Source organism: Melospiza georgiana, chromosome 24 (genome assembly GCF_028018845.1).
Source record: "Melospiza georgiana isolate bMelGeo1 chromosome 24, bMelGeo1.pri, whole genome shotgun sequence".
Classification (NCBI taxonomy): Eukaryota; Metazoa; Chordata; class Aves; order Passeriformes; family Passerellidae; genus Melospiza; species Melospiza georgiana.
In genome coordinates, this window is record NC_080453.1 from 6,849,143 (window position 1) to 6,870,988 (window position 21,846).

A 21,846-nucleotide genomic window follows, 5' to 3' on the forward strand; every position below is an offset into this window, starting at 1 on the left:
CCTGGGAACTGGAATGGGATGAGGCTGGGGGCACGGGAGGGGGGTTCTGGCCACTCCCACATGTCCCCAGCCCCGTCAGACGGCGCAGGGGGTCTTAGGGTGGCTCCAGCAGGGAATTCCCCATTACATACACACACAGGTGCTCTCCCCACTCCAGCTGCTGTCCCACAGCCACTAACACAGGGGGGTTTGGGATGGTGGGTGGGGGTCAGGCAGTCCCTGCCTCCCCCAGCGCTTAAAGCCATCCCCAGCCTGGCTGGGTCACAGTGAGGAGCAGCCAGAGGGGACGGAGCCGCTCCTGCCTGACCCGACGAGGTGAGTAACAACCGTGGCGTGGGTGAGATGGAGCATTTGCTGCGTGTGTGATGGGGAGGGAGGAGGAAAAGGCGACCCTGAGGGATTCAGACTCGGGTCCCCCAGGCTCAGCAGCTCGTGCTCTCCATGCCTCAGCCCGGGGCTGGGTGCTGTGCGTGCCGAATGCAGCCCTGCTGTGCTGGAAAACACCAGCTGGTGACTCAGTGCCTTCGTTGGCGAGGTGTGGGCAGGCAGTGATGGGAGGTGAAGGAGCTGCAGCCCTGGATACAGCCACTGCAGCACAGCGTGCTTTCCCATGGCAGGACCAGAGGCAGACCCTGCTGTGCAGGACTGGGGGGTGTGGGGGGATTCTGGCCCTGTGTTTGTACCCCCTGTCCCTACCTGGGTTTCTCCACTCTGCAGCTTGCTGACTTGCTCGTGCCTGGCTCCATGGGGCGTTTGGGGTGCTGGGGGAGGGCTGGGGGGGGTGGCCCCACAGGCACGTGTTGTGTGGGAGGTGTTAAGCCCTGCAGCTGCTGACTGGAGCCAGTGTGGCACCTTCGGGTGCCTCGGGCTGCAGCTCCGTCCCCTGGCTGTGCTGCAGCTGTGCCTGCCACTCCCTGGGAGCTCTAGATGGGCAGTTGACAGCGGCCTCTAGGCTCCCTTGTTGTGTGGGGGGACAGAGCTGGGGTCTCCTCCTCTCCTGTGTGAGCTGAGCCCTTCCAGCACACTGTGGCATTCCCACATGGCTCTGCCTTCAGTGCCCAGCGGTGCCAGCCAGAAAGGTCATCCTGTCCTGGTCAATGTCCCTCCCCTGTCCCCAAGGGTTGCCCCTGACTGTCCCCATCTTTGCAGGAGCCAGGGATGAACAGCTCCATGCCAGGAACGCTGCTGGTGGAACACCCTGAAGAGTGTGTGCCCAACAACCCGGTGCAGTTCGTGCTGGTGCCCATCACCTACTGCCTGGTGCTGTGTGTGGGGCTGCCGGGCAACCTGGTGGCCTTGCTGGTCTTCCTGCAGAGCGGCAAGGTGAGGAAGGCCATCCGCATCTACCTCATCAACCTCACGCTGGCTGACATCCTCTTCAACCTCACCCTTCCCCTCTGGATCCACTACTACCTGGCCGGGGGGGACTGGCTCCTCTCGGAGGCCACCTGTCGCCTGGCCGGGGCCGCCTATTACCTGGCGACCTACAGCGCCATCACCTTCATGGCTCTTATCAGCTTTAACCGGTTCTGCGCGGTGCGGGCGGCGCGCCGGGTGCTGCCGCTGCCGGGGCCCCGCGGTGCCGCCCTGGCCTGTGCCCTGGCCTGGCTGCTGGGGCTGGGCTGTGCCGTGCCCACCCTGGCCACCCACCAGACCTTCCCCACGGCCGCCGGGACCACGGCCTGCTTCGAGCAGCACGGGCGGCAGCGGGGCTACGCCTACGCCATGGTGGGGTTTTTCTCTGCCGCCTTCCTGGTGGTGCTGGGCACCTACGCCTCCATCGCCAGGGCGCTCTCGGTGCCCGCTGCTGCCTCGCCAGGCTCGCACCGGCAGCAGGCCCGCGCCATGGTGCTGGGGATGCTGCTGGTCTTTGTGGTCTGTGTGGCCCCCTACCACCTGACGCTGGCCCCTTGGGTGGGGAGCCGGCCCTCTGCACCTCTCTGTGCCCCCCCGGACACCCTGGATGTGCTGCACACGCTGAGCGTGGCCCTGCTCAGCCTCAACAGCTGCCTGGACCCCGTCATCTACTGCTTCTCCATCCGGCGTTTCCGCGCTGACCTGCGCCGCACCCTGCGCAAGATCGGCCGGTGCTTCCCGCTGCCTCCACCGGCCCCGCCTGGGCCGGCTCCCGGTGCCCGAGCATCCTCCTTCACCTCCTCCTAGAGGGATGGGCACCGCGGTCCTGCCCCCATCTGCCCCGGTGCCCGAGCATCCTCCTTCACCTCCTCCTAGAGGGATGGGCACCGCGGTCCTGCCCCCGCCTGCCCCGGTGCCCGAGCATCCTCCTTCACCTCCTCCTAGAGGGATGGGCACCACGGTCCTGCCCCCGCCTGCCCCGGTGCCACATTCCCGCTGGGACCCGGTCCCTGTTGCCAGGTGAGGGATCGGGAGCAGCGTGGGGGGAGCTCCGGCTTCGTGCGCTCCCCTCCTCCCACCCCGCTCTGCTCTCTGTGCGTTCCCACGCTCCGGCAGCTCCTGCTCCAGCACAGATCCTGCCCCACGCATTGCAGGCACCGGCAAGGTGGCACTGGCACCGGGAGGGTGGCACTGGCACTGGGAGAGCAGCACTGGGAGAGCAGCACTGCTACTGGGAGAGCATCACTGGCACTGTGAGAGTGGCACTGGGAGGGCAGCACTGCCACTGGGAGAGTAGCATTGGCACTAGGACAATGACACTGGCACTGTGAGAGGGACTCACCCAGCAATGGGAGCTGAGCCACAGTGGGGTGGTGAGGGATGCTCAGAATGGTGAGGGATGCACAGTGGTTGCTGTCATCTCCCAGGGGTGTCCATCCTGCAGGGACATGCATGACCCAAGACCCCCATGGCATCAGCTGGGCTGCTGAGGGAGCTGTTTGAGTCCCCCTGTCCTGTCCTGCAATGTCCCTAAGCCTCACGCCTGCACCCCTCCTGCTCTTGGCCAGGATTAAAAATGAACGAACCAAAGGCTCCTTCGCCGGCCCCTCACCGAGAGGTTTCTGTGCCCTGGGGAGGGCTGGGCATGGGGTAACGCTGGCCCTCAGCCCAGCCCTGCTCCTGCAGCAGGACCCTGTGCCCGGGTGGACATTGCCCCGGGGGCTGCTGGCCCGCACCCCCTGCCCCATTGCCATCCCCATCCCCTGCCCGTGCGGGGGCGGCCGTGCCGGGCGCTGCCCCCACCCCGCCGCCGCCGCCCCCGTTCCGTGAGCCCCGGCGCGGCGGGGGCGGCGGAGCGCGCTCGGGGCCGGCCGTGGGCGGTGTGTGGGCGGGAGATGGTGTTTTCCCAGCCCTGGCTCGTTCCTGCTGCCAGCACAGCCCCGGTGGTGCTGCACGGGCGGGAGGGCAGAGCGGCTGCTGTGCGGCCAGGGGGGTTCTGGGTGTGCATCAGCTGCCCCCCAGCTCGGGGTGCTGCTCCCCAGCACACTGCGACCCACGTGCATGGGAGGAAATGTGAGGGGATGTGATGTCTGGGGACAGCTGGCGCGGGATGGGCAGGGTGGCAGTGGGCACCAGGACGGGTGGGTGATGCTGTGCCTGTGGCTGGTCAATCATTAAAGGCTGCCTGGATGCCAGCAGAAAGGAGGAGGTGCTGGGCAAGGCCTGACCCTGGGGAATGGGGACTCTGTGCACCACTGTGACCCGGGGACAGCATGGCTCAGTGAAGCCATGGGTGGGTTCATGGGGTGCCCGTGATGCCCGTGCTGCCTGGGCACTCTGCCCCCATGGCTGGGGCTGGATGACGCCTCCATGTGCCGCAGTGCTGCTGCTCAGCAGAGCTGGGACGTGTCCCAAGGTGCCTCAGCTCCACACCCGGCCCCAGGCCAGCTGCCTTCGACCACCCAGTTCTTCCCCTTTTGAAGTTGCTATTAAATTTTAATCCTTTTATATAACTGCTGAAGGAGGGGGCAGAGCTCTGCTCCCCGCCTGCAGCAGGAGCAGCCGTGTCGGCAATGCAGGATGCTGCAGGGCCTGGTGGGCTTGGCACTGGAGATCCCTTCCTGGGGGCACCAGGACTTTTGGGGGGCTCTCTGCACACCAGGAGTGGGGACAGCCCCAGCTCCAGCTCTGGCTCTGCCAGGGTGCCCTGTTCAGTGGGAAAACCTTGGTACTTGAATCACAGCACTGGGACATGGACAGCACTGATAAAAAACACACACAGGGCACTCATTTGGGCCATGTCCCCCCACGCACTGGGCAGGGCCTGGTGAGGTGTTCTGGGCTCAGCTTGGCACCAGGATGGAGCTTGTGCCACCACGCTGCTCCCACCACCATGCAGGGCGTTACCCAGGTTATTGTTCCTGCACTTCCAGCCCGCGCTCGCTGTAATTATTATTATTATAATTATGATCAAATTACAGGGTGTGGTGTGAGCGGCTCAGCGGGCAGGCAGCAGCGGGGTGGCCCTGGGTCTGCTGGGGGAAGGCTGGGCCTCGGGGGCTGCACCCTGCCCAGGGCTGTCCTGGCACCCTGGGGCTGCCCCTGCACCCTGCCCAGGGCTGGCCTGGCACCCTGGGGCTGTCCCTGCACTCCGGGCCTGTCCTGGCACCCTGGGGCTGTCCCTGCACCCTGGGGCTGCCCTGGCACCCTGGGGCTGTCCCTGCACCCCTGGGGCTGTCCCTGCACCCTGGGGCTGTCCTGGCACCCTGGGGCTGTTCTGTCACTCAGGGATTACCCCGGGGCTGTCTCAGTACCCCAGAGCTGTCCCTGCATTCTGTCCCCTCCCTGGCAGGCTCTGTGCCCGTGGACAGGTGTGGGTGACAGTCCCGCGGTGCCCTCAGCTCGCTGGGGTGATCCAGGGGATGCCCAAGGGTGGGTACCCCTTGTCTTGGTGCCAGTCTGGCTCTGCAGGGGATGCCCACGGGTGGGTACCCCTTATCTCAGTGACAATCTGGTTCCTCAGGGGATGCCCACGGGTGGGTACCCCTTGTCTCAGTGCCAATCTGGCTCCACAGGAATGCCCACGGGTGGGTACCCCTTATCTCAGTGACAATCTGGCTCCGCAGGAATCCCCACGGGTGGGTACCCCTTGTCTCGGTGCCAGCCCGGCTCTGCAGGGGATGCCCACGGGTGGGTACCCCTTGTCTCAGTGCCAATCTGGCTCCACAGGAATGCCCACGGGTGGGTACCCCTTATCTCAGTGACAATCTGGCTCCGCAGGAATCCCCACGGGTGGGTACCCCTTGTCTCGGCGCCAGCCCGGCTCTGCAGGGGATGCCCACGGGTGGGTACCCCTGGTCTCGGTGCCAGCCCGGCTCTGCAGGGCGCCTCAGGAGATGCCCACTGGTGGGTACCGCTCATCCCGTGCCCGCTGCATCTCCCGGCCCCACGTGCGGCTGCCCCCGCTCTCCCCGCCCGGGGGTCCCGGGGCGCCGGGAGGCGGCGGCAGAGCCGCACCGGAGCCATTTTGCGCCGCCGCCGCCCGCTCTGGCTCCCGGGGAAAATCCACCGCCGTGTCTTGGCGGCGCCGCGGCCGCCCCGCTCCGCTCCCGCCGCTCCGCGCCCGCCCGCGCTGCACTGCGGGGCCGCCGCCACTCGCATGCTGCCGCCCGCCGCGCTCCCACGCGCGGGGCGCCGGCCCGGGCCGAGCCGGGACCAGCCGAGCCCAACCGAGCCGCGCCGGGAGCAGCCGGGCCGGGGGCGGCCGGGCCGGGCCGTCGGGGAACCGCCCGGGAGCCGCCGGAGGATGTAGGAGGCGGCAGCGGGGTAAGAGCGGCGGGGGCGGCCCCGGGGGTGCCCGGCGCAGAGCGGGGTCGGTGCCCGGGCTCCGCCGTGCCCAGCGCGGGGGATGCGGGAGGGGATCCCGGGGGTGCTCGGTGCGGAGGGGGGGCTCTCACCAGCGAGGCACCGGAGCCGTGCGGAAGCCGCCCCGCGGGAACGGGACGTGGCACCTGCGGACCCATCCGGCATCACCGAGAGGGTGTCCGGGGGTGAACCGGGGAGGAAGGAGCCGGGGGATGGCCGGGGGCGTCTCAGCGGTGCCGTGGCGCTCGGCTCGGCCAGGATTCCCCGTGGGTGGGGGACAGGGGGTCCCCATCTCCTGCTCCCAGCGGGCATCCCCATCCCCGGCTGCCCGAGGCGCTGGGCAGAGCGGCGCAGCCCCTCCAGCCTCCCCTGGATGGCGGCGCCAGCCATCCTGCGTTCTCCCGCTGCTGCGGAGGGCTCGGGGCAGGCCCAGGACCCCTCCCCACCCAGAGGCTCCCCCTCCCCATCCTGCCGAGGGGGTGGTGAGGACCGTGCCAGGCTGAGTGCTGAGCTGTGCCCATCACCATGCAGCCATGGTCCCAGCCAGCCTGGCAGGCAAGCAGAGCTTCGGGGGCCCTGTCTGGCTGCTCCCTCTTGCTGCTGCCTTCCTTCCCCCGGGCTGTTGGGGTTTCTTGGAGGAGTCGATCTGGTCCCTCCATCCTGTGCCAAACCTGCAGAGCAACTTGGTGCTGGGACCGCTGGTGTGTCTCCATCCTGTGACATCCAGCCCCTCATGGCACCTCCCTCGCCCACAGCCGATCCCTGCTGTCCCCTGGCCAGGAAGAGGGGACAGAGCCTGGCTGGTGGGGGTTGGTTATCCCCGTGGGAATCCAGGCAGCCTTGCTTGGTGGAAATGGGAGCAGGATCCGGTCAGCAGTGCAGATTCTCCTTTAGGAAATGGATGCAATTTTTGGTCTTTCTCAGTTTCTCACCCCCGTGCTCCCACTGTTCCCCCCCAATGCATCCATGGCTCGCAGCCCTTGAGGACTCTGTGTGTGCAGGGATGGAGCAGGGGAAGGCCACTGGGAGCTGGGCACGGCTGCAAGGAGCATGTCAGCCCTTTCAAGCATTAGCACAGCGCCGGCAGGGCTGGGAATGCAAAAATAGCCATCAAAGTGACCGTGGAACATGCGAGCCTGGAGGGGCCCCTTTTGGCTGTGGCAGTGTGGGAGCACTGACGTGGGGAGATGTTGGTGTGAGCCAACTTTGGGGCTGCCCCGGGTGTTGTCACCCCACTGAGCACCAGGACGCCAGGACCAGCCATCCCTGCTGTGGTGAACAGGGTGACAAAACCGTGGTGTCCCCCTCCAAGCCTGGCTGAGGTGGTGCTGAGCTTGGTGCCCAAATCTCCGTCCTGAGTGCCAAGGCTTGTGCCACGTGGGCCTGGAGGAGCAGCCCCCAGTCCCCTCAGTCCTCCTGCTGGGCCTGGCTCCCACCCAGCAGCTTGGGCAAGGCACGGGATGGGTGAAGGTGCTGGGAAGCCCAGGCTGGGGATGTTTGGGGGGCCCCTCCTTCAGCCTCCCCATCAGCAGCCCAGAGGCAGAGCAGTGCCAGGAGCTGTGGGATGCAGAGCCTGTGTGGGTGGCTGGTGGCTGAGCTGGTGTGGGTCTCCCCAGCTCTGCCCACGCTCAGGGGCAGGATCAGGGCCCGTGCTGGGGTCTCATGGCCAGGTGGAGCTGCTGCGCTGGGGGCTGGGGCTCCAGATCCAGGTTTTGCAGATGCTCGCATCTCTCCGGCAAGCTGAGCCGAAACCCTGGATCCCACCCAGCCAGAAATTTGGATCTGGAGCCAAAGGTGACTCTTGGCCCTTATTGCCAACACGGGCGAAGCTAAAATCTGGATCTGAGCAGAAACAGGAGGAGCCTGGATCCTGCGCAGGGGCTGAACGTGTGGCTTGTGCTCCTTCTGGCCATCAAATTGGATTTCCTGAAATAGCCTGTTGAAGACCAGAGCCCAGCAGGGACCGAATGACAGGTCACCAGGGGTGTGGAAGCCCCATCACGATCCTGGCCGCCTGCTTCAAGACGTTGGCAGCCAGCAATAATAGTAATATACGGTGCCATTGCCGGGAGAGCGCAGCGCTGCTGGAGAGCTAAGAATAGCAGGCGAGACGTGCCAGCAGAGGGGGACTCGGGGCCGGGCGGGGGCCGGGGCTGCGGCTGGACGTGCCCTGGGGGACACCCCGGCCGCGGGGTGGCAGCTCCTCCCAGCGGGAGGACATCCCTGTGATGCAGGTGGCACAGGGCAAGGGGATGAGGAGAGTGCTTGGTGCTGCAGAGCCCGGGTATTGCCCCTTCAGCCTGGCCTTTGAGGTTTGGCACCCCCAAGAACCAGGTGTAGAGCTTGCTCTGATAAAGTGGCATTCAGATTGTGGCCATCTCAATGGCCCTGTCATGCCTGGTCCCTCTATGAGCAGCAGCACGGGGTGGGAGCCACATGCAAAGCCATGGACAGGGCAGCAGCTCATCACTCCGCACTCACCTGCCCCAAACCAGGCAGGATTGAGCCCCTTCTGCCCTGTCCTGCCCAGCAGCTCATTCCAGGGCTGCACAGTGTCACTGGCAGGGCACAGAGAGGGCCTGGCCAGCACAGGTTCAAAAGCTGAGCTCTGTCAGCCACCACAGCACGTGGCAGTGGAGCAAGTGCCCATGGGGTTAAGGAGAATTGATTTGTACCTTCCCCACATCTGCAAGGCCAGGGGTGCTGCAGCAGCCCCTGTCCCCCTCCCACAGGCAGCTGTGCTCCTGCAGTGCCTGTGTCAGTGCCTCTGCAACCTGCCCTCAATCTTAATTAGATTTTCCACGTCGCCCCCCAGCTCACTCCTCCCCAAAATGCTGGAGCAGGAACAAGAAGCCATGACATGGTTTCTAATCAGCTTCTGAATTCAGATTCCTCTTGGCTGTTGTTGGAGGCTCCTCTCAGCCTTTGCTTGGTGCTGCCTGAGCAGGGTCTGGGAGCCCAGCAGCTGGGACACCCTTGGACACACGCTCGTCTTTGGTGACAGCAGCTTGAGCAACACCTGCCAACCCCATCAGAGAGGCATCCAGCGGGCACTGTGGCTCTGCCCAGCTCTGGGCACCACTGCTGAGCTTTCCTGGGGTTCGTTCTGCATCACTCCAGCGTGGGAGCTGGGCACGGTGCCCCACGGCCGGCCCCAGTGTGGCTCCTCTGCAGCCAGTGCCGTGCCAGCTTTGGCTCTGCCTCAGCACCCAGACCCTGTCAGCAGCGAGTTGTGGCTCTGAGCAAAGCCAGGGGATGCAAACAATTCCCAGAGCTGCCATGCCCCAATTAATAGCCTGTGAATCACGGTGCTGCTGGAAGAGCAGATGTTTGTGGCGTGGCTGCCAGAGCTCAGTGTTTCACCAGGAGCCTGCTTGGCCCTAAACTGGCAGCTCTGGGCAGCGGGTGGTGACGGGGCCTGGCCCTCTCCTGCAGGAGGATCAGGAGATGCTTGGGCTGGGAATCAGCTGAAGGTTTTGGTGGGCAGAGGGGAGGGGGAGAACAGCCTGTGTGTGGGCACGAGGGGTGCTGTGTTGGAGTGAGAGGACTACAAAAGCTGAAGGTATCGAGTCCTCTTGTGACAGGACCTGCTGATTTCCCGTTCCTGGGGAACCCCTCATCTTCCCAAAGGGATGCAGGCACTGTGGTGGCACAGTGGGTGCTGGGGCACTTGTTTGGGGATGGTGAATGGTTGGTACTGGGGAAACACTGCGTGCCTGGCTGTCCCTGCTGTGGTTGGTGTCCCCAGATGTGGGGTTGGGATGAGACCCCATTGGTCACCCCAGGTCGGTGCCATCTGTGCGGCTGAGCTGAGGGATGGCCTCAGCTCTCATGTTTTCTGTGGTGACACCCACCTGCCCCAGGCTCCCCTGGGCCCTCTCTGGTGGGGGCACACTGGGGACAGCCCCGTGGTGGGGGAAGCACAGGGTTCCCCTGCAGCAGGGGTGTGTGGGAGCGAGGGCAGCACTCGGGTGCCTGTGGGTGCACAGCAGTGTGTGGGGTGGGCCCGGGGGATGCTGTGAGGGGGAGCAGCCAGGTGCACATGGCCATGTGCAGTGACACAGAGCTGCTGAGTGTCCGTCTGTGTGTGCGGGGTCCTGTCCGTCAGTCCGTCCATCCATCCATGCATCCATGCATCCATGCATCCATGCATCCATGCATCCATCCATCCATCCATCATCCATCCATCCATCCATCCATCCATCCATCCATCCATCCATCCATCCATCCATCCATCCGTGTGTGAGGTTGTGTGTCCATCTGTCTGTGCAGGGTCCTGTCCATCCATCAATGCGTGGGGCTGTGTGTCCATCTGGCCATGCAGGGCTGGGTGTCCATCCATCCATCATCCTGTGTGTCTGTGTGTCCATCTGGCTGTGCCAGGTGTCTGTCCATCCACTGGCTGTGTGGGGCTGTGTGTCCATCTGTCCGTGTGGGGCTGTGTGTCGGTCTGTCCGTGCGGGGCCATGTGTCAGTCTGGCCGTGTGTCGGTCTGTCTGTGTGGGGCTGTGTGTCTGTCTGTGCGGGGCTGTGTGTCTGTCTGTGCGGGGCTGTGTGTCCATCTGGCCGTGCGGGGCTGTATGTCAGTCTGTCCATGCGGGGCCGTGTGTCCATCAGTCTGTGCGGGGCCGTGTGTCCATGGGGCTGTGTGTCGGTCTGTCCCTGCGGGGCTGTGTGTCCGTCTGTCCATGCGGGGCTGTGTGTCCATGGGGCTGTGTGTCGGTCTGTCCGTGCAGCCCTGTGTGTCGGTCTGTCCGTGCGGGGCCGTGTGTTGGTCTGTCCGTGCAGGGCCGTGTGTCGGTCTGTCCATGGGGCTGTGTGTCGGTCTGTCCGTGCGGGGCCGTGTGTCGGTCTGTCCGAGCAGGGCCGTGTGTCGGTCTGTCCGTGCAGCCCTGTGTGTCGGTCTGTCCGTGCGGGGCCGTGTGTCCGTCTGCCCGTGCGGGGCTGTGTGTCCATGGGGCTATGTGTCAGTCTGTCCGTGCGGGGCTGTGTGTCCATGGGGCCGTGTGTCGGTCTGTCCGTGCAGCCCTGTGTGTCGGTCTGTCCGTGCGGGGCTGTGTGTCGGTCTGTCCGTGCGGGGCTGTGTGTCCATGGGGCCGTGTGTCGGTCTGTCCGTGCGGGGCCGTGTGTCGGTCTGTCCGTGCGGGGCCGTGCGTGGGCGCGCGGCGCTGCGGGCGTGGGCAGCCCCTTCCCGGGGGTGCTGTCGGTGCGCGGGGGTGGCCGAGCGCGCCGGGGAGCGCGCGTGGGTGTGTCCCCAGCGCGCGGGGGCGACGGCTCCGCCACCGCCTCTCTCCGGCTGCGAGGTGCCGGGGCCGGTGTCGGCACCCGGAGCGTGCCCGCCGCCGCCGCCGCCGCCGCCGCCGCCGGGGGTGGCCGTGACCCCGGGGACGCCTCCGGCCTCGCTGCGCGGCCTGGCCCCGGCATGGGCGGCCCGCGGGGAATTTGCGGGATCGCAGGGAATCCATCGTGCGGCTCCTGCCCAGCCCAGGCCGGTAACTTCATGGCTTAGCAGCGGCGGAGGGTGAGTGGGGTGCCGGTGGGAGGGGAGAGGGCCTGGCTGCGTGCAGGGGGCTCCGTGCCTGGCACAGCCCCAGTCCTGGGAGAGCCCTGCTTTGTGCCCAGCGGTGCCAGCTCAGCGAGATCCCCCGGCCCGGGCAGCCCACAGCCCTAACCCTTTCGTGGCCGAATCCTCCTCCCTGGCAGCCACGTTCTCTCCTCGGTGTGCAGCCTGTGGCTCCCGGCCAGCCCTCGCTCAGACGAGCCTCGGCACAGCCTTGAAGCTCGCCCGACCGGGATGGGGAGATCCCAGCCCCGAGGTCTCTGCTCCTGTTCCCTGCAGAGCTGGGCTGGGGGCTGCGTGTGCTGGGGCTGGGGGCTGTGTGTGCTGCAGGGGGTGTGTGCTGGGGCTGGGGGCTGTGTGTGCTGCAGGGGGTTTGTGCTGGGGCTGGGGGCTGGGAGCACTGGGGGAGGGGATGTGCTGAGTGGGGGCTGTGGGGAGCAGGGCAGGGCTGCCCCTCTGTGTATGCGAGGGACAGGGTCCCCTGTGTGTGTGTCTGTGTGTCTGTGTGTCTGTGTGTCGGTCCGGGGATGGAGCTGGGGAGCCCCAGCTCTGCCTGCCAGACGGCCCCGCTGCCGGGGAGCGGCACAGCCGGTGCTGACATCTGTGCTTCGAGCCCTGCCTGTCTTCAGTCGGCTCCTTGGCACAGTCACAGTGGCAGTTGGGTCCCTCTGTACCTCTCCGTGGATTCCCCCATCACCCTGCCTCTCCGTGACACAAACCTGAGTCTCTGCTGTGCTTTTTGGAGGGGAAACTGAGGCAGGAGGGAGGGAAGCAGCAGAGCCCTCTCCCGATCCCTGTCATCCTGAGCTTGATCCCACGCCTCACCCTGGCTTGTTTTTTCCTGCCAAGCGATGCCAAGAGCCGGGGGGGAGCGAGGGCGTCCTGGGACAGCTCTGGGCTGTGTCTGCCCTGGAGCCGCCCAGCTCCTCCTGCCGCTGTCTGGCACAGCCCTGCCCTGGGGCTGCCACAGAGGCTGCCCCGGGGACACCGGTGGCACGTGTTGTTGGGCACCGTGGGGACACTGGTGGCAGTGGTGGCCATGGTGGCAGTGGTGGCCGTGGTGGCTGTGGTGGCTGTGGCAGTGATGCTTGCAGTGGGAGTTTGTCGTGGTGGGAGTTTCTAGTGGAGGCCATGGTGGCAGTGGTGGCCGTGGTGGTGGCGGTGGTGGCACAGCAATGGCAGTGGTGGCCATGGTGACAATGGTGGCCGTGCTGGTGGCGGTGGTGCCATGGCCATGACAGCGGTGGCCATGCTGATGGTGGTCATGCCACAGCCATGGCAGTGGTGGCCATGGTGACAATGGTGGCCATGCTGGTGGCGGTGGTGCCATGGCCATGACAGCGGTGGCCATGCTGGTGGTGCTGATGGTGCTGGCCATGGCGGCCATAGTGACAGTGGTGGCCATGGTGGCAGTGGTGGCCGTGCTGGTGGTGGTGGTGGCACGGCAATGGCAGTGGTGGCCGTGGTGACAGTGGTGGCCATGCCAGTGGCTCTGGCCATGGTGGCCATAGTGACAGTGGTGGCCGTGCTGATGACAGTGGTGGCCGTGCTGGTGACAGTGGTGGCCGTGTTGGTGGCGCTGGCCATGGTGGCCATAGTGACAGTGGTGGCCGTGGTGGCAGTGGTGGCCGCGCTGGTGGCGCTGGCCATGGTGGCCATAGTGACAGTGGTGGCCATGGTGGCAGTGGTGGCCATGGTGGCAGTGGTGGCCATGGTGGCCATAGTGACAGTGGTGGCCGTGCTGATGACAGTGGTGGCCGTGCTGGTGACAGTGGTGGCCGTGTTGGTGGCGCTGGTGGCGCTGGCCATGGTGGCCATAGTGACAGTGGTGGCCATGGTAGCAGTGGTGGCCGCGCTGGTGGCGCTGGTGGCACTGGCCATGGTGGCCATAGTGACAGTGGTGGCCGTGCTGATGACAGTGGTGGCCGTGCTGGTGACAGTGGTGGCCGTGTTGGTGACAGTGGTGGCCGTGTTGGTGGCGCTGGCCATGGTGGCCATAGTGACAGTGGTGGCCATGGTGGCAGTGGTGGCCGCGCTGGTGGCGCTGGTGGCGCTGGCCATGGTGGCCATAGTGACAGTGGTGGCCATGGTGGCAGTGGTGGCCGCGCTGGTGGCGCTGGCCATGGTGGCCGTGCCGGAGCCGGGCGCTGTCCGCGGTGCTGATCCCCGCCCCTCTCTGCGAGTCCGACCCGCAGCACGAACGGGCGGCGATGCCGACCCTCGCTCCCCCCGGGGGTACCCACGGGCACACCGAGTCTCGGGGTCCCCCCTTCCCTGGGGACATCCCGCCCGGCCCTGCCCTTTGATGTGCGCGGCTCCAGACGGGGCCGGTGGGACGGGAACCGTACCCAGCTCCGTACCCAGCGCTGTGCCCGGCACCCACACCCTGCCCGCCGGGCTGGGCACGGCCGCCCCTCCACGGGCGCTCTGCTCGTCCCGCCGGGCAGGTCGGGCAGGGACGGGCTGGAGAGCGGGACAGGGCAGGGCAGGGCGTGTGGGGACACGGGCACCGAGGCTCCAGCACTCCCTGCCGGCTCTGGGACGGCCAGCGAGGGGCTCGCACAGGTTGGCTGATGTGCCCGGAGCAGCGCTGCTGGTTGGTGACACTGGGCTCACCTCGGCCCCCCAGCACCGTGTCCCCAACCGCAGTGCCGGTGTCACTGCTCCCAGAACAAAATGTCAAGCCATGCAAATGAGACTGCGGGAGCGGCTGATTGAAGGGCCCTGCCCCGCCCCGGAGTTGCAATCAAATATGCAAATGGCTCCCGAGGAGGCTAGTGAAGGCTATTAATAGCGGGGATGAGGCTGGGAGAAAGCGTGGTGTTCCTGAGGGAACGAGCCTGGGGACGAGCTGGTTCTGCTTGTCCCTCTGCCCAGCGTGTCCCTCTGCAGTGCCCGGGCAGGTGACAGGTACTCCCTGCAGGGAGCCCGGGGGCACCAGGGCTTGCTTTGGCCACCAAACCCTTTGAAGGGCAAGTGCTGCCCGTGTGCCCATTGCCCAGCGTCCGCAGGGAAACCCAGAGGGACAATCACAGCGGCTGAAACCCCTGGGCTGAGATTTCAGGAGGGATGAGGGGCCCAGCGGGACCTGGGCTCTGCTGAGGGGGTTCCTGTGGCTCAGCCTGGGCAGGAGATCAGCTTGGGGCAGCTCTCACCATGATGGGGAGGGAAGGGAAGGGAAGGGAAGGAAAGGAAAGGAAAGGAAAGGAAAGGAAAGGAAAGGAAAGGAAAGGAAAGGAAAGGAAAGGAAAGGAAAGGAAAGGAAAGGAAAAAGGAAAGGAAAAAGGAAAGGAAAAAGGAAAGGAAAAAGGAAAGGAAAAAGGAAAGGAAAAAGGAAAGGAAAAAGGAAAGGAAAAAGGAAAGGAAAAAGGAAAGGAAAAAGGAAAGGAAAAAGGAAAGGAAAAAGGAAAGGAAAGGGAAAAAGAAAGGGAAAAGGAAAAGGAAAAGTAAAGAAAGGAAAGGGGTCCCTCCCACCCCTCACCCTTCACCCTGTGCTTCCCCTCCCTCTCCTGGTTTCCCTCTGTTGCCATTGATGTCCCTCTCCTGCCAGCTCCAGCAAGAGCACGAGGCACTGGTGGGAACCATGCTGTCCCCAGTGTCCCCAGCCAGCTCAGGGGTCTCGGTGTGCTTGGCCTCTGCTGCAGCCTCTCCACCCCATCTCTTGGGTTTTGGGCTCCAGGAACCATTTGACCTTTTTATAGAAAACCGCGGAAGTCAGGCTGGAGTCAACAGTAACTAATTATTTCAAATCTGAAACTGGAATAATTAGCCCAATTAACAGTCTCAGGTGACGTCTGATTCCATCTGATAACAGCCCGAGGAAGAGGGAGAGTAATTAACCTGTCAGCCTGACATTTGTAGGTCAGCACTGGCTCCTCAGGATGTCGGGGTGGGCTCAGGGGTAATTTGGGGTGGGCACAGGGCATTTTGGGGTGGGCACAGGGCATTTTGGGGGAGTCCCATCTCTCTTGCTGCAGGGGGTCTGCACCTTTGGGGGTCTCAGTGCAGGGAGGGAGCTGTGGGTGAGCCCAGGTGGTTCCTGAGGGAGATGGGCTGGGGGCTGCTGGATGGAAGGATGGAGTGCTGGGGGCTGAGTGTCCCCCAGAAATGCCAGAGCCGCTGGTGAGGCAGCACCCGTGGGCCTTTAAGGTTGCTGTGGAAACGGGGCTGCTCGTTACCAGGAGGAGCCTCCTGCTTTCCAGGCAGGGCCCCCATCCCTGCAGGAGGGGATCCCCACCCCGGGCACCCGGCACTGCACAAACCCCCCGTGTCTGTGAGGGATGTGACAAGGACATGGCTGTGCACGTGCAGGAGGGTGGCATTGGGTGGCATGGACCCCTCAGCCCAGCTTGCCATTGGCATGGGCAGTGGTACCAGGGGGCTGGGCATGCCTGGTCACAGCTGGACACAGCTGGACACAGCTGGACCCACATGGACACATGGACACACGTCCATCCTGACCTGTCTGTGCAGCCCACCATGCCCTTGTGCCCCTTGGGGACCCTGTCCTGACACCTCAGCTGGCACACGGGCCCAGCCTGGCACTGGGGCTGTGCTGGCTGCCCCCTGGCAGGGCGCAGGGAGCAGAGTGTGCCAAGGCACAGCCCGCGGCCGCAGCCCGGCGCCGTGCTCAGCTCCTGGAGTTTTAATGAGGTAAATCGTATAAAAAGCTCCGTTTGCCCTAAATGCCCATCCCTGCGTGAAGCTGCTGCAGCACAGCCCGGGCACACCCCTGGAGCTGGGCAGGGGGCTCCGGGGCTGGGCACACGCTCCCGGGCTGGGCACGTGGCAGCAGCAGCAGGAGGAGGAGGACGAGGGCGGTTTAGCACATTTGCAATCATTTCCCTCCTCCCCCCCAAGTTTACAGCTTAGCTCAGCGGCTTATCAGCCTCCAATCTCATTAAATCAGGCAAATTGTAGCATCTGATATTTTATGGAGATTAAGGTGTGCGCCCAGACTCTATAATTATCGGCAAAGATGTATTTACAATACCTTGTTGCTAGTAAACACAAAATAACTTCAGATCAAAGCTCTCTGACAGGGGGAATAAATCTGCCCATCGAGCGGAGCACGGCAGGGACACACCCGGGGTGGGTGGGCATCACTGGGGGGACACGCGGGGGGCGTTCCGGGGATGTCCCCGCTCCCACGTGGCCGCTGCGGGTCCCCCTGTGCTGGATCCATCCCCAGGCGCTGCTGCCACCCCTCCGGCCGCGGCTCCAGCGGGGATTCCAGCGCAGGGACCTCCCCGGCGAGACAAACGCGGGGATTTATCGGCACATGTGCGTTTGCCCCTGGATTCCTCACGGCGGTGGCAGCGCTGCGGATTACCGATGTGGTGACGCTGGTTTATTGCTGCCTGAAGTGGATTTATCCGTGCGGCAGGGCCCGGGCTGGCTGCTGGTGTAAATCACCGCTGGCAGGAGCCTCGGGGATGTGGCTGCATCCTCGGATATTCCGGCATCCCTGGGGGTTTTATTGCTGGGCTCCCCACGGGACCGTCCACTGCACGCCACAGATCAGCTGCCCCTTCTCCATCTCACTCACTTGTGCCCACTGAAACGAGAATAAAATGGTGATAATGCTGCAGACGTCCTCTGGAAAGGGCTCTGAGGCAGATGAAAAGCCCTACTTAAGAGTGAGGCCATTATTATTAATAACTTGGAGCCAGGCTGTAAATTCAGCCGACACAGCTATTATGGGAAATGAACCTGCTCCCGTGCTGGCTGCCAGGTGTGGGATGGGGATGGGGATGGAGAGCAGGGCTGGATAACCCCAGTGCTGCTGCTGGGCCGTGCCCACAGCCGGGCCAGCAAGGCCAGAGGGGGCAAAACCACTCGACTCCATCTCTGGGGTGATTTCTTGGCTTTTCTGGGAAGGATGGGGATGTGAGGGAGAGATCCTGGGGCACAGCAGGGAAGGAGGTGGCTGAGCTTTGCAACAAGGCTGAGAGCTGGCCCAAGCTCAGGTCAGGGGTGATGCAGGGTGTGAGGAGCTTGGGCAGAGCTGAGTGTTGGCAGAGGCCGGGGTGGCACAGCTGAGGCTGGGCAGGACCCTCCATGGCCATCCTGTGCCCGTCTGAGGAGCATCCAGGGCAGCATCACACCTTGGCAAAGGTTGCATTAAAGCAAAAATAACTCGGTGCCGTTCAGTGCCCAGCGCCTGCAGCCAGGGCAGAAAAAGGCAAAGCTGTTGTGGCTCCCATTCCATCAGGATGACCTCACCTCTGGCACTGCCACCCCTGAGCAGGGCAGGGGGGGGACCCAGGGTGGCAGAGCTGGGCACGGAGGGGGTGTGGAGTGCCATGAGGTGCCACACGGGTGTCACGGGGGCGCAGAGCGCGGCCATGGGCTCGTGGTGCTGCCTGTACCCAGCTCGGGAGCTTCTGCGGGGGAACGAGCTTTGATATAAATATCTTCTTGCTCAGCACACGACCTACTTTCCAGACAATGCCATTAGCCTCCCGACTCCCTCATTCATCTTCTGCCGTCCTCCCCCAGCCCTCCCTGCGCTGGCACCTGTGCCAGCACAGCACACAGGCCACGGAGGGGTGAGCCAGGGTGGGCACCTGGCTTGGTGGCACTCTGGGGACCCTGTGCTGCCCTTGGGGACGGCCAGCAGCCCCGTTCTCACGGCTGTTGCTGCTCCTGCTCTGGTTTGGTAGAGGGTGGCTGGGTCTCCTTGGGGGTTTCTCCACCCCATCCCACAGGATACTCAGATGTGAATCCTCTCTCTGCCTCCAGCCCCGTTCCCTGCCAAGTCCATGCCCTGGGTGGCAAATGGCATCATCCAGGGGCATCCTCAGCCAGGGACATCCTCCTTGGGTACATCCTGGTCAGGGCAGAGGGGAGCACAGCAAGGCAGCCACGCATTGGCCCAGGGCGAGTGCGTGGGGTCAGGACCTCTCCTGAGCACCCCCAGAGCTGGTGATGGACCCACACACACTTGGTTCATCCAAGGATGATCCCACAGGACCTCCACGTGCTGGCAGAGGCTGTGGAGCTGGTGGGATTAGGGGCAGGTTGGGCAGAGGGTGCCCAGCCCCACTGCCATGACAATGCCCGGCCCCACTGGCTCGTGGGGATGGCTCTGACACCAGTTTTCCCCCCAGGAGCTGGAAACATCTCTCCAGGCCCACCCCACCACCTGCACACCTCCGTGCACCCCTGGGATGAGCCCCCGCTCCTCCCCTGCAGCTAAAATTAAATATTCAATTTGTATGGCTGGTAAATCCTGCAAATCTCTTTTATCTCTAAGCTGTTGTAGCAGGAATATCGGTGGTGTAATCTGCATGGGGGCTCATCCCACTGCCCTTCACAGCTCCCTGGCTTGGACCACGCTCCGTTTTCCCCACATTTCTCTCTGGGATGCTTCTGGGTGGTGGGGCAGCTCTCCAGTGCCAATAGCAGAGCTCCCCATGGCACCCATTCTGTGGGTGCTGCTGGCTTTGGGGACAAGGGTGTGCACGGTCCCCAAATTGTGGTGGAGGTGCTCTTGGCCCAGGTGATCCAGGTGGTCCCACCAGAGCATCCCCCACGCCTGCTGTGTCCTCACTCAGCAGCCACTCCCCCCTCCCCGTGCTCTGTCCCCGCGCTAAGAGCATTGTGCAGAATTATGTATTTAAATATTTAGGTTTTCATCAGCTTTGCAAATTAAGCCCATCCATTAAAGCGGCAGTTTGGATCCTCTGCTGGCAAGCTGGGCTGTGCCAAGCCTCGGGCTGGCTCTGCTCATGCCAGCCCTGGGCCCCGGGGGATGCAGCCTGGGAATGGGACGTGATGGCCCCGAGCATCCCTGCGGGCACAGGGACCAGAGCTCTGCTTCCTCCCCGTTCCTGGAAACTCCTCCGGGCCCTCGGGAGGGGCGTGGTGCCCTGAGGGGAACCAGCTGGGATTGGTGTTATTTGGGGTTGGTGTCATTTGGGATTGGTGTTATTTGGGGTTGGTGTTATTTGGGGTTGGTGTTATTTGGGATTGGTGTTATTTGGGGTTGGTGTCATTTGGGGTTGGTGTTATTTGGGATTGGTGTTATTTGGTGTTGGTGTCATTTGGGGTTGGTGTTATTTGGGGTTGGTGTTATTTGGGCTTGGTGTCATTTGGGGTTGGTGTTATTTGGGATTGGTGTTATTTGGGGTTGGTGTTATTGGGGGTTGGTGTTATTTGGTGTTGGTGTCATTTGGGGTTGGTGTCATTTGGGGTTGGTGTTATTTGGGATTGGTGTCATTTGGGGTTGGTGTTATTTGGGATTGGTGTCATTTGGGATTGGTGTTATTTGGGATTGGTGTTATTTGGGATTGGTGTTATTTGGGGTTGGTGTCATTTGGGGTTGGTGTTATTTGGGGTTGGTGTTATTTGGGATTGGTGTTATTTGGGATTGGTGTCATTTGGGGTTGGTGTTATTTGGGGTTGGTGTCATTTGGGGTTGGTGTCATTTGGGGTTGGTGTCATTTGGGGTTGGTGTCATTTGGGATTGGTGTCATTTCTGATTGGTGTTATTTGGGGTTGGTGTCATTTGGGGTTGGTGTCATTTGGGGTTGGTATTTTTTGGGGTGGAGCAGAGAGTGCTTCATGCTGAGGAAAGCGGGATGAGGAGCAACGCTGGTGACAGGTGAGAGCAGAGCAGGGATGGCAGTGCCAGCCTGCTGGGGGCTCAGCGGCACTGAAGCTGGGCATGGAAGGGGCAGCCTGCCCAGGGGCTTGGAGGAAATGGGCAGGAGATGGTCAGGAGTTGGCACTGCTGCCACGCTCGGTGCTCAGGCTGCGCTGCCCCCAGCTCACCAAAGAGGCTTTGGAGTGATCCCTGGCTGAAATCATTACACAGCCTGGCTGGGGAGTAAGGGGCTCTTAAAACCTCGGGGCCTGGCTCCATGTGGGTGGGAGGGAAAATGGGGGTGATGGGGAAATGGGGTTCATTCATCCAACACCAGGAGGGACAATGGGGGTGATGGGGAAATGGGGTTCATCCAACACCACTGCCAGCTGGGCTCCCTGGCACAGCCACAGGGCCTGAGGGAGCTGCCACGGCCCCCAGTGCCTCTGGCACACGCAGATTTAACTCCTGGGAGATGCTGGAGCCCACCTGGGGCACTGCTGGTGCCTGGAGTGCCCATGGCAGCGTGGGCAGAGCCCCAGGGTGAGCCAGCACTGGGGAGGTCCCTGCTTGTCCCTTCCCTTCCCTGCAGGTGAGCAGCAGGCTGTGGCCTCTCCCTGGTGTCACCTCCCTGTCCCCCTTTCCCAGCAAGCCCTGGAGGCACAGCAGGAGCTGCTGGCTGCCCCAGGCAGTGTGGGCAGATGTCAGTGTGCCCATGGGAGGGCAGCTGTCCGTGGGCATCACCGCTGATGGGTGCCCATCTGTGCGCCTCAGTGCCCACAATCCCTGTGCCAGCTGGGAGGGTTTGGGGTCCCTGCAGCCCTGCCTGGCCTGGGGGTCCCTCCATGGGGGTCTCCCAGCTCTGTTGGTGCACTCCTGGTGCTCTGGCTGTGGGGTCCCAGCTCTGGCAGTCGATGCCCTCTGTGCCATGTCCTGGCTCCTGTGGGCAGGATGGGAACTGCTGTGGGGGTTGGAGGTGCCTGTGCCATGGCGCTGCTATATTCTCAGCCCTGCCAGCCCTTCCAGTGCACGCTGCCATGGCCCATTCCCTGTGCCACCTCTTCCTTCTCATCCAGCTTCCCATTCCCTGTGCCACCTCTTTCCTTCTCATCCAGCTTCCCATTCCCTGTGCCACCTCTTTCCTTCTGTACCAGCTTCCCATTCCCTGTGCCACCTCTTTCCTTCTGTACCAACTTCCCATTCCCTGTGCCACCTCTTTCCTTCTCAACCAGCTTCCCATTCCCTGTGCCACCTCTTTCCTTCTCAACCAGCTTCCCATTCCCTGTGCCACCTCTTTCCTTCTCAACCAGCTTCCCATTCTCTGTGCCACCTCTTTCCTTCTGTACCATCTTCCCATTCCCTGTGCCACCTCTTTCCTTCTCAGCCAGCTTCCCATTCCCTGTGCCACCTCTTTTCTTCTCAACCAGCTTCCTGTTCTCTGTGCCACCTCTTTCCTTCTCAACCAGCTTCCCATTCCCTGTGCCACCTCTTTCCTTCTGTACCATCTTCCCATTCCTTGTGCCACCTCTTTCCTTCTGTACCAACTTCCCATTCCCTGTGCCACCTCTTTCCTTCTGTACCAACTTCCCATTCCCTGTGCCACCTCTTTCCTTCTCAGCCAACTTCCCATTCCTTGTGCCACCTCTTTCCTTCTCAACCAGCTTCCCATTCCCTGTGCCATCTCTTTCCTTCTCATCCAGCTTCCCATTCCCTGTGCCACCTCTTTCCTTCTGTACCAGCTTCCCATTCCCTGTGCCACCTCTTTCCTTCTCAACCAGCTTCCTGGCACCTTGCTGCCAGGCCCATCCTGGAGTGGTTTCTCAGTTCCCCATCCTAAAGGGCTTTTGAAGATGTGGCTCTTCCACCAAGATCTGCTTTGGGCTTTGCAGGGATGGAATGCCAGGCTCCTTCCTTTGCCTTGGCGGCTCCAGGATGCTCCAGCTCCTTTGCACACCCAGCGCAGCAGCTCCTGCCC

At 63.4% G+C, this 21,846-nt stretch overlaps 2 protein-coding genes across 4 annotated transcripts in view; both read left to right on the forward strand.

The window, feature by feature from the left end:
* The first annotated feature begins 1,158 nt into the window (after positions 1–1,158).
* On the forward strand, positions 1,159–2,163 carry LOC131093051 (platelet-activating factor receptor-like). The gene has a single exon (XM_058040048.1). It carries the CDS (start codon positions 1,159–1,161, stop codon positions 2,161–2,163), a length of 1,005 nt encoding a protein of 334 aa, XP_057896031.1.
* Positions 2,164–5,591: 3,428 nt separating this feature from the next.
* Positions 5,592–21,846, forward strand: part of DLGAP3 (DLG associated protein 3) — a 30,423-nt gene continuing 14,168 nt past the window's right edge. For 2 of the 3 annotated variants that reach the window (XM_058040113.1, XM_058040115.1), the window contains exon 1: positions 5,592–5,682. The gene's annotated coding sequence lies outside the window, so the exon portion shown is untranslated. Of the gene's footprint in view, positions 5,683–11,102; positions 11,243–21,846 lie in introns of those variants that run through there. The other variant, XM_058040114.1, reaches the window with a different exon arrangement.

Bases quoted from the DNA above. Each gene is read 5' to 3' on its own strand.
- LOC131093051 (XM_058040048.1), top strand. From the start codon at position 1,159: ATGAACAGCTCCATGCCAGGAACGCTGCTGGTGGAACACCCTGAAGAG.